At 38.8% G+C, this 16,048-nt stretch overlaps 2 protein-coding genes across 3 annotated transcripts in view; one reads left to right on the forward strand and one right to left on the reverse strand.

Moving 5' to 3' along the window:
* The window catches only part of MDFIC (MyoD family inhibitor domain containing), a 43,677-nt gene extending 29,174 nt beyond the window's left edge, over nt 1-14,503 (forward strand). For both annotated transcript variants that reach the window (XM_081023840.1, XM_081023841.1), the window contains exon 6: nt 10,888-14,503. In XM_081023840.1, coding sequence (XP_080879966.1) covers nt 10,888-11,135 — 248 coding nt within the window. In that variant the 3' untranslated portion in view covers nt 11,136-14,503. The remainder of the gene's footprint in view (nt 1-10,887) is intronic.
* The window catches only part of LOC308457793 (uncharacterized protein), a gene marked incomplete at its 3' end in the record, with an annotated part of 494,657 nt that overhangs the window by 308,335 nt on the left and 170,274 nt on the right, over nt 1-16,048 (reverse strand). The window lies entirely within an intron of this gene.

The raw sequence follows: 16,048 nt of genomic DNA on the forward strand, positions 1-16,048 counted from the left end.
TATATATTTATTCATGTAGCACATTATGTTCAAGCTGTCACACAACAAAACCAAGATACCTCTAGAAACCAAGTTTAGCGTTCATTTTCTTGTTACTTACTTATAGGAGAAAACAAAACCATTTGCGAGTCTGGAACCTACTTGTAGCTCCGGAACTTTCTATAGATCTGTGCATGAGCTGAGGCCTTGCAGGGTGCACCACAAGTGACTTTAGTCACCTGTTGCAGAGCCTCACACCCCATGCCATTGGCCTTACCCCTCAACAAGCGATCTTGCAGGGTCCAGTAGGGGCTCATACTACAGAATCACCCCTCTACTCAAGAGCTGATGAGCAGATGGGTGGATCCTGGTTTGTGTGATGCAACCAGTTGCTTTCCTTTAAAAAAAAAAGGCGCTGTGGATCGTCAGCACCGCCCCCACCCCCAATTGCCTACTCCCCATAGCAATTGTGATCCTGCAGGGTCCAGGTGATTCCCCCCTGCCGCTGCCCTCAACAAGTGATCCTGCGGGGTCCAGGAGAGGCTCCACAACTGGATTTCCTCAAGGAAAGCTAGTTGTGGAACCTCACACCCCCAGGATCACCCACTCCCCATAACAGCTGTGATCCTGCAGCTTCTAGGTGAGGCTACACAAAAGGCTTTCCTCAAAGAAAGCTGTTTGTGGAGCATCATCCCCACCCTGTCAGATCAGTCCTGGGCTGGAGGTTGGGTAGGTGATGTTCCACAAGTAGCTTTCCATTAGGAAAGCTGCTTAAGGGGCATTACACACACTGTAGGATAAATTCTTCTGCTTATCAACTCAGAGGTAGGATCCCGGTTTTTAACTTTCATTTCAGACTGCAGTTCCCACTGGTGTGAATGAAATTTAGAACGCCATGGGAGTATGCAGGTCCTGCAGTATAAAAGGCACACAATAAAACAAAACACAAATTAACCCCATGGGTGAATGCATCCAGGTTCCTCACCCCTCTCTTAAGAGATTAGCGAATATTTCAGTATGTGTATTGGCATGCTTTTTGTCAATGAAGTTTTGTCATTGAAAATTGTATAATACATTTCTGAGCAGCCTGTATGTGCTGTCCAAAAGGTATTCAAAACCTAGGCCAGTGCTTACATTACCACCATACTGCTATAAAGCCAATACATAATTTGCACATACAAATGGTCTTCACTTATTTCTCTTCACTGTACAGCACATGTCCATTAAGTAAACATATTTCATTTCTGTGTGTGTTGCTGACCACAATTACTCTAATGGCCCCATGGTTCCTAAGCCTATTTTAAATCTGCTGCTCTCCTATTCATGACACTGCGATCAGCAGACTTTGCTTTATCTGTTAAAACAGAAACTGGTAGATTCTCCTATTTTTTTGTTGGTAGTCAGACACCAATTCATGTCAGGTATCTGTCTCACTGTGCTTTAGGGAGTCAGTTAAGAGAGGTTTAAAGCCCCAAACGCGCCTGTTTAGAAATACAGAATATGAAGTGTTTGCATTGTTACAGACTAATTCCTGGGAAGTAGGATAAGAGGCTGAAACAGAAGGGTAGAGCAAAGCAGGAAATACATTTTGGACCCAATCAGCAACTGCTCTGTGTTAGAAAGTGTCCAGGTGAATTTTAACAAGCTTAAATGAGGACTTTGTAGACTTTTCTCCCCAATTTCTTTTGCATATCAGTTTATAATTTTACATGGTCTGATTATGGTCCAAGCTGCTGCTTTGTCTTTTACCAGTCATTCCTGACTTAGCCAGCCATGGCTAACGTGCTTGGGCTTGTAATCCATGCAGTCCTGAGCTGTGTTTAGTTTTAGGAAGTATCCCCTGGCCGTATTAGCACACTGTTTGGTGAAATGAAAAATCAGGAACAGAGGCCAAATAGAGTCTCTTATACAGACATGAAAATGTATTTCAGGAAGTAATTCCTGGCAGTTTCTTGGAACCTAGATTTCCATAGATGAATAACTGTTTATGTCTAATACATACAGATGTTTTTACACTGCTGTTACACGTCTTCTAAATTTTACCAGTTTGTAGGGGCTTACTTTGTCAAAGCCATGATTTCACTTAGCACTACTAGTCTTCATAAATCAATTCTTTCGTCTCTATACATTCAGAAATTCTGAACGGTGCAGTCCATCATAAACAGCACCATTTCATTTTGTAGATTGGAGACCACATTATTTAATGTTCTCTCATAGCATATTCCCTTTTCCCAAGTGTAGAAAGCTTGCCAGGGAGAATGCTCTAGCCTTATATTCGTCATTCTTGGAAATTCTTGGGACAGCTTTTATGCATTGGAGCCCCTAACTTGCACCCTGAGATGTTGTAACTTAGGAAGCGCCGTGCCATACAATATTTCCGAATATGTAGATTGGCTCTAATTTCTGTTTGTTAAATGGAATATAATGTGATCAAAATCTCTTTAAATTTGGTGTTCTGTTAATGTAGGCTTTTGAAGGAGGAAAGAACGCCATTTGTCTCTGAACAGGTGTTAGTTTTACCCTCCAATGGTAACATTTAACACTGCAAAGAAGGATGTTAATTGTGACCCTGAAGGGGCATGAAGAGCCAGCCTGCTCTGGTTTGAGAATGCAAGTGTCCTACACACAAGTAATGCATGACTAGGACTCTCATTTGTTTAGAAACACCCAGTTTCAGTTCCTGACATTTATTCTCAGCTTCTGAAAGCTGTGCCATCTTATTTCTATCTATCGCCTCTCTGAATTCTTTCACTTCTGTGCCTAACTTCCCGCACCATGCCAGTCTGACCTTCTTGAATCCTTGCTTGCAGGGTTTGCTGCTTCCCCAGCACTCAACTGAACAATTTTAAGTTCCTCTTCCTCGTTTCTCTGGCAATATCCCCACAGTGACATCTGGCACACTCATTGGAGGATTGTGCCCCTAGATGCCAGACTATCCCATCTACTTCAGTTATTTTGTTTAGAAAACGTTGTTTTAGCTTGTACTGTGGTACCTCGGGTTACATACACTTCAGGTTACAGACGCTTCAGGTTACAGGCTCCGCTAACCCAGAAATAGTACCTTGGGTCAAGAACTTTGCTTCAGGATGAGAACAGAAATCACACAGTGGCGGCGCAGTGGCCCCATTATCTAAAGTGGTGCTTCAGGTTAAGAACAGTTTCAGCTTAAGAATGGACCTCCAGAACAAATTAAGTACTTAACCCGAGGTACCACTGTATAGTGCTGCTTCTTTTTTAAATACAGACTGCTGAGTTCCCCTTATTTTTAATAGATGTTAGGATCCCTGTCAACAATGTTTCTGTTGGGGCATATTTTTAATGTATATTTGTTTTTGGCTACTCCTTCCTGGCTTGAGCATTAATCTACTAACCCTTGCCGCACTAGCTGTAGTTATTTCAAGCAAAGTGTTTAGAATTAGCTTAATTTTTGTGTCCAAGCTGTATTGTCATCTTGTGTATAGGAGGATGATGCAATGGCTTAATTCAGCAGATTAAAACTGACACGGCTAGCATTTTTCTTTTTAAAACTGCAACTCTGTTTGAACTACAGAAAAAAACGAGTTACAAACTACACCAGCATGTGTTTAAACCCGTATCTACCCCAGTCACTCATAAAGCAGGAGATCCAAATAAAGGGTGAATGGGCTGCACAGGTAGAGAATGTGGGAGCCGGCCTGCACGTTGTGCCCCCAAACCCCCACTTTTTCCTATATGGGCTCACTTCTGGTATGGTAGCTTTGCTGAAGAAAAATGAGAGTCTGCTGTAGAAATAAGCCATGAACATGGTAAGGCCTGAGTATCTTCTAACTCCCATTTCTGATGTGATGTATACAGATCTGGATTTAAATAATAGATTTGCCTTTTTTTGTATCATTTGAGCTTTGGTTTTCTTTGGGTCCTGCTGCAGTTGCATCCCAATTCTGAAAAATGTAATTTTATTTAAAAGGTCACATTTTAAGAGTACTGAATCTTGTGACCTACCTGCTATTGATCAGTTTCTGAACTGGTGGTGGTGGATTTTAATGGTGCCAGCTTATGGACTAGTACACTGTCACTTGAGCATGTAGTTGTTGTTGTTTTTTTAATGAGGGTTAACTGTGCATAACAGAATGTTTGTGTTCTTAAATATGTTTGTAAAGGGAATTAGAAAAACATATATTTAAGTCATTATTTTTAATTTTTGAACATTTAATCAACGTATATAACATCCTAAGATGTTCTTGTTGGCTGTTTTGGCTGTGGCTTGACTTTTTAAATTGACATTCAGAGTTTGCCCTTGGCCTTCACCATGCCTATGTCTAGTGTCTATATAAGTCTTGTATCTCCTGCTGGGACTTCTGTTCCACTCTCTGCGGGGCCTTGAGTAAAGCCTTGTTGAGGACCTCAGCTGCCACTTTGATAGTGGTTTTACCCGTTTGATTCTTGCTGTGAGAGAACAGAGTGCTTACAGGTTTTCTTTGAATTTCCTGATCTCTCTCTGAATATAGCTGAAAAAAATCTGACCCAGGTCAGCATTTTGTAATTGAACATATTTGTCATAAAAGCCTTTTGTAAAGGTTTAGAAATTGGCCTGTCAGTTCCAAACATGGAATTGTTTATTGCTTAACAAAATTATTCAGTTTCTTATTAAGACCTCTTTGCTAAAGAATAGGAAGGTTGCCAATGTCACATCAGTTCTAAAAGTTGCATCTCTGAGGAAGCAAAAAAAAATTAAGGCCCATGATTGAGCTAATGTCTGTTCCAGATAAATTGGTGGGAAGTATTATTGAAAGTAGAATTTATAGTAAACATATAGAAGAACAAGCTCTTGCTGAGGAAGAATTAGTATGGCTTCTGATGAAGAGAAGTTCTTCCTTGCAAATAATCTTTTAGAATTCTTTGTGGGTCTCACCAAATATCCAGTATGATGATGATGATGATGATGATGAGATATATATATACATATATATACACACACGCGCACACACATACACACACACAGACACACACACACACACACACACACACACACATATGAATGAACTTCCCAAAAGCTTTTCACAAAGTTTCTCACCAAAGACTCCTAAGTAAACCTTGCAGCAATGGAATTGAAGGAGTTGCCTTATGGATTGGTACCTGGTTAAGGAACTAGAAGCAGAGGGTACAGATAAACTTTGTACTTCTTCACAGCACAGTGTAGTGAGAAGTGGGGTTCCCTCAAGGATTGTATCAGGATCCGCACTTCCTATTAATAAAGATCGGGTGTTGGGTATGAGAAGTAAAATAGCAAGTTGGTGGAATGGCACCAAGATTGTTCAGTATGGTGAAAACACTAGTTTACTATGAAGAGCTTCAGCATGATCTCTCCAAACTGAGCAACCAAAAAAAAGAAATGATGTTCACAAAATGTAAAGAGATGCACTTCAGTGCAGCCTCTTTCCCTCAACTTCATGAATACTGCTGATAATATATACACTAGTTGTTTAACTGCTGTATATACTTAGTTTTTAAAGCTGGGGATTGTTCATCTTTAGTCAACTTGGCATTTTGAATTGTTTATTGTTCTTCTCCTCCCTACCCATATCTCCCACAATAAAATGAAACATTATGCCTTGTATGGATGGATTGCATTTGTAGCTTACCTTCTTTCTCCAATGAGCTCAAGGTGGTATACATGGTTCTCTTCCCCTCCATTTTATCCTTACAACAACTAGTGAGGTGTAGATTAGGCTGAGAGATGTAGTGACTTACCCAAAGTGCCCAGTGAGCTTCATGGCCAGGTGGGGATTTGAACTCTGGTCTCCCAGGCCGTAGTTTGACACTGTAGCCACTACACCACCACTGGTTCTGTGGTGTAGTTTAGTTTAAAATATGTAAGGGTGACTGTATGGATTTGCAACAAATGGTGCCTTATTCAGGATGACTAATGTGACCTTCCAGATATTTGGATCCCTAACTCCCATCAGCCAGTCATTGGACATCTTTGGTGGTGGGAGTTTTATTCTGTCAGCATCTGGAGACCCACAGGTTAGCCATCTCTGGCCTATAAATAAAGGAAATCTGCATAGTCTATATAGCATAGAATGGTTGTACCCAGTTATTATAAATGTGTGGTTCTTACTACTTTTTAAAAATCCAAAATATAATATATTTCCAAATGTTTACAAAGAATTGGACCATTTAAGGGAACTACTGGATACTATTTGTTTCATTGTGTGCATGTGGGTACTGCCTTTATATTCTTGCTAAAAAGACACCCCACATACTGCTGTTAACAGTGGCAGTGACAGCATTTGCATTGTTGGGAAAATAGATGCAGCAGATCATAAAATCAAATTAGTTGTGTGACTTTTTAGGCAGCTGGTAAGTAAGCTAGGACTAAAGCAGACTACGTACTGAATTGAAACTTCTTGAGGATAATGGTTCTGGTAGCTTTTTGGGTAAAATTGACCATAGTCTAGATGAACCATCACTATTCTCGTCCTGTGTATGTATGTATAACTCTCACTAGTCCCAGTCTAGTATGTCTGTGTCATTGCAGGTTGTAGTTCAAAACAATCTGGAGGGCACCAACTTGGGGAAGGCTATGTGTAAACAGACAAGAAGGCTATTTTGGATATGTAATCTTGAAATGGAATAGCAAAATATAGCCGCCTAACCCATGTTAACAGAATGTGCATAAAAGAAAACTTTTTAAAACAATTCACATTAATACCCAATCAGAATCATTATATTTTCACATTTTTCTGTGTAGTTGAGCATGCATAGACCACTTTAGCCATTGCTAATTATCTGAGAATGAAGTGTCTTTATTTAGACCAGTGCCTTATGTCTGTTTATGTAAATAGAATGCAATGGCTCTTTTCAGAGCTGAAAAGAAAGCAACTAGGGTTTTTTTAAAGTAGTTGTTCTGGATAGCCCCACAAACAGAATGATGTTCATTGTTGGTAGGTGTATGCAATGTTCTTTGCCTTTTTAAAGTTAGATTTCATTTTGAAAGCCTGAAAACTGAGCCAACAATTTTTTAAAATGTTTTGCATTACAGTAGCTATTTGTCTGCATTCTTCTACAGTCATTATCTTCATGTCGTTGACATTTTCTTTCTCTGTTTGAAAATATTTATTGCCCTTTAAATAGATTGAGAATTTCCTTAATCTATTTATAGACTAAATGATGATATAAAATGGTAAAGGTACCCCTGCCCGTACGGGCCAGTCGTGTCCGACTCTAGGGTTGCGCGCTCATCTCGCTCAAGAGGCCGGGAGCCAGCGCTGTCCGGAGACACTTCCGGGTCACGTGGCCAGCGTGACTAAGTGGCATCTGGCGAGCCAGCACCAGCGCCACACACGGAAACGCTATTTACCTTCCCGCTATAAAGCGGTCCCTATTTATCTACTTGCACTTAGGGGTGCTTTCGAACTGCTAGGTGGGCAGGAGCTGGGACCGAACGACAGGAGCTCACCCTACCGCGGGGATTCGAACCGCCGACCTTCTGATCGGCAAGCCCTAGGCACTGAGGTTTTACCCACAGTGCCACCCGCGTCCCAAATGATGATATGCAATAACACAATAAGAGTATTTCATAAGAATAAATCACATCTGTGGCTGGAGTCTTCCGTAAGGGAAGGCTTGTATGAAACAGAAGGGTGTCAGCCATATGACAAAACTTGATTTTAAAGAATCAAGAAAGAATTTGTTGTGCTGTTTGTGTCTCTCTCTAAGCCTCTGTGAGAACCTGTTGAATGGAATAAAGAAATACCCCCTTTTTGATTTGCATCAAACTGCCCGGATGGAGGGGGAAAATAAGATACAGTTATTTTTAAGTGTCGAAGCCAATGTAGCTGTTTGTTCCTCTCTGCCCATCCTTTACATTAAAAAAAAGGGAGGAAATTGTATTAGATTTATTCAAGTACAATCTCCATGACAACAAGCTAATTAATCCCCATCAATCTGGCTTTGGTCCTCTTCACTGAACTTGTACTCCCCAGCTTCACTTCACATGTCATATCTGCTGAGCTTTGGATGAAGGTCATTTACAGGTACATTTATTCTTCACATAAAGAATCCCATTTAATTCACAAAACCACTCTTCTTATTTTACCATCTAGCTTATAGTATAGCTCTTCCCCCTTTTTTGTTTCTCATAACCTCTTTTCATGCTACATTCAACCTATTTGCATATTTCTGACCATTGTGTGTAGGAATGAGCTAACAAATGCAAGTAATGCTACTTAAGCTAAGATGTTTATGTATTTCGAGGGCAAGCCTTTTAGCGGTTGTCTGTTCTTCCCAATAACCCTATTGTCACAATTCCTACATCAGTTTCTTCAATTAAAAAACACATTTTCGTCATTTCAAGGGTGGGGGGCCAAATACACAATTCTTCCCAGTCATTTATCAGATTTCCTTCCCTACTTCTCAAAAACAGCAAAAGAGGCTTAAATTAATGTGAAATACTAAAAAAATTAAAATGAAACACACAGCATGTAACTCTCAATACACTAATAAACAGAATCCACACGAAAAGTGCCACATTTAAAAGGCAACCAAAACATAGCATGATGGGGAGCATCTAGCCCTCTAGATGTTGTTGACTTCCATCTCCCATCAGTCCTGTCCATTTTGGTTGAGGCTGATGGAAGTTGAAGGTCAATGACATCTGAAAGGCCACATGTTTTCTATAACATGTTTAAAGTCTGCTTTCCAGAGCAAAGTGCATTGTTTTCTTTAAGAAGAAGAAGGGAAAAATGAGAAATCCCATATACCATACCATACTACATCTGAAGTGAAGGATAATTCTAAAAGGTGGGAGCCAATAGAAAAGTCAGTAAGGGTTTCACAGAGATCTTCGGTGGCTCATATTAAGAGATGTTCCCTGAAGGCCATCTTCAGATGCTTTAAAGAAGCTGCAACAGGAAGTTTCTGGTGTATTTTTATTTTGTTTTGTATTTTCTTATTTCGTTTTTTTGAAGCAAAGTGTTGTTTGTTTGTTTAAAGTAGCAATAGAGGAAGTATGAGTGGCTCATGCTTACTTTCTGTGAAGAGGGGAGAGTTGAGAATATCCTTGTGGGGAGGAGGATATGTGTACATTTTCATCCTCCTATACTTGACCTGAAAGTGGTAGAAGAACATCTGTAGTGGATCAATTTCTGGGTTCTACTTTCTGAGATGTTTGACAAAACAAGCACCTGCATATAGCTGACTTTGTAAATTCTGTAGGGTGACTGGTAGAATTAGGATTGCACTCCTGGGATTCTGTCCCATTGAGCTCAGTGGGGATTACTTTTGAGTAGACAAGAACAGGATAGCAGTGTTAATGAATTAAAATGTAAACCTTATTTCCACCCATTTTTGTTCAGTTGTCTGAACTGTTCACTACAAGACTGTAAGTTTAACTTGACACTTTTTTATCTTAGTACAGTCTGGCTACCCAAAATCAAAAAGATCTGTTCACTTTATGTAGTTTAGAGGCTTGACTCTGCAGTCTTGCCTGTGTCAAATTTTATTTTTCAAGTACAGTAATGCCTGGATTGCTGGTGTCTCCTTCTCATGCATGCACACATGTTTCAAAGAACTGTGAACCTGATTCCATGAGCCCAAGAAGCTTTAGATTTATTTTTCTCAAATATCAGCCCCAACCCATCCAATATCACATTAAAAAAACACTTTTTGAACGGTGGGAGTTTCAAAAACAGTTTGTGATACAGCTGAGGGCTCAACAGTTCAAAAGAAAAAAACCTCAAAGTTTCACTAGACTAGTGTTATGACCCTTTTATAAGCCCAAGCGTCTCAGATTCCTCAACCTCAATTTTTTTGAAGTTTGTGAAATAAACTAGATAATTAATTTCTGAAATTCTGAATTTTCTATAGAGTTTGATTTTGAAAGTGAATGGAATTTCCATTGCCTTTCCCCACCTATGCGCTAGCTTCTTATCCTGTCCACAGGATATCCTGTGGCTAAAAGACAGGATGGAATTCAGTGCAAAACAAGAAATTTAGAAGCTGCATTTCCCCTCACTGATTTTAAATTCAAAAACTTCTGTGTTCTATATCTTGTTGGCTGTCTTTTCGGTGGGTCTGATATCAGCTATAAAACTTGTAGAATGTCTTGAGACAAAGAAAGTGTTTGATGCAGAAAAGACATTAACGTTGGTGCAGGTGATGTCGTGACCTACAAAACCCTTTCCGTGGGCTCTACCCATCTAAATGCAGAGTGGAGAATTTGGGCAGCCTTTGATAGAAGACAGTCCTTCCGATAACCAGGATGGTTGTCTGCTGCTGATTTAATTACTAGATTAAACCCAAGATGAATCTCTGGATGGCTAAGACAGTAAAATGCGCATAGCTGTGTCTTAGAGCATTGCATTAAGTGCAATTAAAAAATGCATAGAACAGACTTGGGAACTGGTGTGAAAAATTACTAGAAATATATACGTAAAAAATTTACTTGTGGGATAGTAGTATCTCTTTTAAAAGAGTGAAAGGGATGGATTCTATGCTGAGTGTGTAAATGCCACGTCCAGAAGAATACTGGTCTGGAAGAACCACCCTATCTCTCATTTTTCTCTGTTTGCTAGATGAAATTCACTTAGGGGTTGTATTTTGTAGCTTACTGGCTGAATAAGTCTCATCAAATGGAAGAACAATGTCAACACCTTGTTGACATGTTGGTCTATGCTAAAATTTGTTATAGACTGTGAATATATTGTTCCTCTCAGTGCTGAGCTGATGAAACCTTTGTGCAGCACAGAAGCAGAAATCAAGGAATGTGAGCTATGTATTGTGGGAAGAAAAAAAAGTAGCTTCAATTTGTATTGCTCTTCTTTAAAAAAAAATTCAACCCAAGTGGGCATTTAGAATGCAATTTTAACTTTTTATTTCCTTTTATCTTTCCTCTCTCCCTCAACATGTTGTGTCACATTTCCAAAGATTGCTGTGTTCACTGTATCTTGTCCTGCTTGTTCTGCGAATTCGTCACCCTCTGTAGCCTTGTCCTGGGACAAGCGTCATGTGGGGTCTGCCCAGTAGAAGCCTGCTGTTGCTGCTGTGGAGAAGAAATGGGAGATGACTGCAACTGCCCGTGTGATATGGACTGTGGCATAATGGATGCCTGTTGTGAATCATCAGACTGTTTGGAAATTTGTATGGAATGCTGTGGGATTTGTTTCCCATCATGATAACTTTTTATCACTTTTTTCTGCTTTCTTAAAAAACATCAACAACATAACTGGAGAGGGTTCAAGTTTTTGTGTGTTTCTCTGAAATAAAACAACAGCCGCTTTCAAAGGACACATTTAGACACTCTTGCAGCAACCTGGTTTTCTGCACTGTTAACTTGATTTTATAAACAATTGTTGAAGAAAAGCAAACTCATAAAAACAAATGCTTGATGGTCTAATTTTCTGTAGTGGGTGGTTGACTGTGCAAAGACCTGCTCATGCAGGTAAAACAACCATTGGTGGTTGTTCCTGGATAAAGACAAAAGGGTTTTAGCCCTTTGTAGTTTCCTGTTGTGTGCAGGCAGGGGGTTGACAGAGTTTACCACCCCTTCACTAACAAACAAGTTACTAGAAGAGATAGAAAACAGCAGAGTTGGAACAAAGTAGCAACAATTTCATGAGGGCTTTCCACTTAAGTGAATCTCTTGGTGGGAAATATTTGTAATGGGGTTTTTTGTTTTTTTAAAAAATATTTTTACTGTGTTTTTTGTTTTAACAGCAATGTGAACAAATATTTTATTTTCTCATCTGTAGATTTATATAATTTAAGTTTTATCTAAAGTGCATCACGAACAAACTGATTCATATTTTACAATACATGTCTACTAAATAAACAACTCCAGTTGAGATCAGTGGTGCTTACTTTGCAGTAAGTACAATTGCAACTTTAAAGCGCTGTTCACCCCATCAAATTACTATACTATACAACTATACAGTTGATTCACAACTTGCATGGAGGTTACATTCCAGGAAAAGTTGAAATCAGGTACATAGTCATGGAACCACACTTGTGTGCATCCCTACATTTCTGAAGCTGATGCACTGAGTGTGTTTTGCCTCCCATGCAAAGAGGAGAGATTTTAAACTCTCAAATTTGCTTACAAAACTCTGAGAAGCTCTTGTGGGGTCATCCAAGATCTCGTAAGAGCTTCCCAGAGTCCAGTAAGCAAGCCTGAGAGCTTAAATGTTCTTTTCACGCCAGCCTTTCCTGGCACAAGTTAAATGTGTGCAAATTTCCTGGCACAAGTTAGATGTGCAAGGTGTGACTTCTCTGTATTTAAGAAAAACTAATTGGAAGTGTGATGACAATTCAGGGAAGTGCCGTGTGTTTCCTTTTGCCCCCATCCTCCAAGTCTTGCGCATAAATTTTTTTTGGTATTTTTATTTAAGACAGCAAATGCAGAAATGTTGATGTTTCACACAGCAGTCATGTTAAGAATAAAGGGGAACTGGGTAAGACTTCCTACACAGGAAATGCTTCCCAATGAATTGATTAATAAAGCTGATGTTTTTAAGTTTTAAAATGTTGTGTGATTGTTTGATAAAGTATTTGAAGTTATTTAAAGAAGGAATATCATACTATTGTATCTTAAAAGTAGCAGCTTTGTAGTAAACGTTTAGGAGTGAACAGCACACTTTGGAAATTAAATTTGCCCTAAATAGTTCTCATGGCATAATTGAAATCTAACCCAGTGCATTGACTGACTTCCAGATTTCCATACACTGGTGCTAATTTACTGTGACTTCCAAGAGTTTTTATGTGACTCATTAATTCAGTTTAATTCAGCTACCTGGTTAACCTGATTTTTCCTCGCAAGTCCAAATTTCCCAATGGCCTGTTGGTTTGGTAATGTTTGACCTTTGTCTGTAGGTTATGCTTTCTTGATCCAAACACAGTGGCAACCATTCCTTTTATTGTAACAAATGACCCATGTGTGTGGCAAATAAAAATTCCAGGAAAATGAAAAGTTAAGCCTGAACCTTCAAACACTGATTTACCAATTCTTACTACTGAGTTGTTACTGGAAAAGAAAATGTTAAGAATATACTTGGGTATTCTATGGAGCTACCTGCTTGCTTCTCAATACATTTGACTTGATAATGCAGAAGGAGTGCCTTTCTCTCCTCCTCTGGTAGCTTTCCCCTTTTCTCTTTTGATGCTGCTGCAACTGTAGGATTGGATTCTGATCTTTCCTCCATTGTACTTCAGAGAGAGAGAAAATGTCAGTAAAATGTTATTTTTATAGTGGCATGATTTCATGGATGTTTTAGAAACGGAATTTTTTAGAACAAACAAATTGAGTAGACCAGTAAGCTCCGGGTTAAGGCAGAGGGGGACTCAGTTATGCCTCCTAAAAGTAAGGAGCATATCTAAAGACAGAAGTAGCACATAGATTGAATGGTGGTGCCCAGAGGGCAACTGGGAAAGGAGGATACCATGGGGAACAAGATGGACATGTGGTACATTGGCCAGCTTTTGCTGTTGCAGAATTGGCAAATAGAGAGTGATATACACTGCCCTGATCAAGGTTACCCCAGTCTTTGATGTAGGTATTCAGTGTCGCCAGACAAACCAACAACCAAAAACACTATTGGAGCACATTTAGTGAAACGAGCATTTCTGTTTTGGAACTTTTGTTTTTTGTATGCTGCAACGATTATTATATGGCTTTGACTCCTCTCCCCCCCCCAAGTTATTATGTATCAAGCTTTAATTAATCCAAGAATATTTAAGGAGAATCCAGTATCGCTCTTCAAAAATGAATTACTGTACATATCTGTTCATACTGTGTTTTCATCACCTTTGATAGTCTATTTGTAATTCTTTTTACCTTATAGAACACTTCATGAGCAGAACTAGTGTCACACTGTTAGTTCAAATATGAAAATTATGGGAACTGTACTGAACTCCTCCTCCTAGAATGTGATTTCAGTATTAAAGGAAATGCAAGGGTTGCATCTATTTTGTTGTTAAAATTTCTAACTACTCCACTATAGCACTTCTTTATGCAGTCTTCAAGTGCAAAATACTCAATAGTGGAAGTTTTCTAGCTTGGGACATATAAAGCCTTCAAATGATTGGGAGTTATCATATGATTATTAACACTTTTTTTATTCCAAAAATAAAAAATTGTGTGAATTGTTTGACATGCTAAATATATCCTGCTACTATGTGTCATAGAAATATTAATGGTGTGTAATATTTATCTCCACAGGAGAGCACATTAGTGAATAGTTTTAAGAAACTTTTTTCTATGTTTAGTTTCTTAAAATTCTTCCATCACTTAGCCTTTCTGGAGCCAACCTTTTGGGAACCATCTATGATTAAAAGTTAAGCAGTGCAAAAGTGCAGTTAAAGTAACAATTTTCTTGTCATCTAATCTGTCCATTTAACGAAGACAGAGGTCCTCAGTTAATATGGAATTGTGAACTCTTCCATATATATTTTTTTTTATAAAAAAGCTTGTTACTTGCTCTATGACCTTTCTGTTAACTGGATCATTTGATATTAAACACTATTTTGAAATAAAGAAATTTATTTTGAATCCTTGCCTAGTACTTTTTATTACAGTTTGTGTTTTACTGCCATAAGTGTGCTGATGGTTGTTGAAAGAAACAGACACTGCTTTCAGTGTGGCTTCCTGTTACACCCGTTACTGACTATCCTGTTTGCTCACTTTGGAAGTCTTGGATGTTATGAGTGGAATAATTTACCCCTGCATAACATACTGAACTTTGAGTTCCTGAAGAAATAATTTTGGTCACAGTAATTTCATTCTAATTATCTGTAATATGAGCACTAAATGACCAATTTAATCCCCTTTGTAATTCTTTTTACGTGGAATAGTACCTAAAATTGCATGATTGCATTTGAAACATTTACTAAAGTGTTCCTTTTCAGGTTACTAAAACTTTTTATGTCAGCTTAAATATACAGTAGAGAATCCTGTGTATATCTGAAGGAATGCCCTTGAAGGAAGATAGATGAACACATGTTTATTGTGCTAGCTAGAATAAGGAAGGTGTGAGTAGCCCTAATTTCCTTAATCTCTGTGGGTGATCCCTACCCTGATTTTCCATCTAGGAACAGAATTAGTTTGCTTCAATCTACTTGTGACCACAGTTGAAAGTTTATATGTACCTGAAGGTTTTGAGTCCTTTCGATGCAAGCACTTGAGTTGTTGTACTGACATGATTCTGTGGTTGCCAATAGCTGTAGTCCACATATTTCCTCCCTCTGTTTCAGTCTTCTGCAGCCATGTACCTTCAAGACATTTTGAACCGCACAATACCCATCAGCTTCAGCCAGCACAGCTGTGGTGGTTGGGACTGAGAAGTTGCAGTCCAAAAAATCTGGAGGAACCCAAATACCACTGACTATTTTCAAACTATATGGTACATGCTTATGCAGTACACTATAAAGGACATTGTTGTTCCGTCCTTGCCCCACCAGTAGCTATTCATGGCTCACTCTGGGACAATCTGTTTAAGGCATAGAATAGAAGACACCTAACCATTGTAATCAACTCTAAACTATTTATGAATTTGCTTAATGTTTAACTGTGTTGTTTACATTGTATATGCATGGAATGTTTGTTGCATATAGATTGTGTACTAAAATTTCCCAAAAGCTTTCAATGAAGTAGCTTGCCAAACACTCCTGACTAAGTTTAGGAGTTGTGAAATAAGAGAGCAGTTCTTTAACCAGTTACTGATCCATAAGAGGCAGCAGAAAGTTGGAATAAATGGAGGGATATTTTTAAAAAATGGTGCTCCCAAGGAACAGTATTGGGACCAGTGTTTTTTAAACTTGTTAATACATGACCTGGAGTTGGGGTTGAGCAGTGGGAGAGTCAAATTTTGTGATGAAAACAAATTGTTCAGAGTGGTTAAAAGAAAAAAGGATTGCAAAGATCTTCAAAGGTAACTCCTGAAAGTGGGTGAATGGGCATTAAAAACTACACGCGTACATCTATGGGGTGTGTACAGTAAGTGACGGACCAGAAAAAAGATGTTGGGATTGAAAATAAAACTGCCCTAATGATGTAATACAAATCTATGGTGCAACTGCACTTTGAATACTGCACTTG

Source organism: Podarcis pityusensis, assembly GCF_964106645.2.
Source record: "Podarcis pityusensis genome assembly, chromosome: 10".
Taxonomy (NCBI): domain Eukaryota; kingdom Metazoa; phylum Chordata; class Lepidosauria; order Squamata; family Lacertidae; genus Podarcis; species Podarcis pityusensis.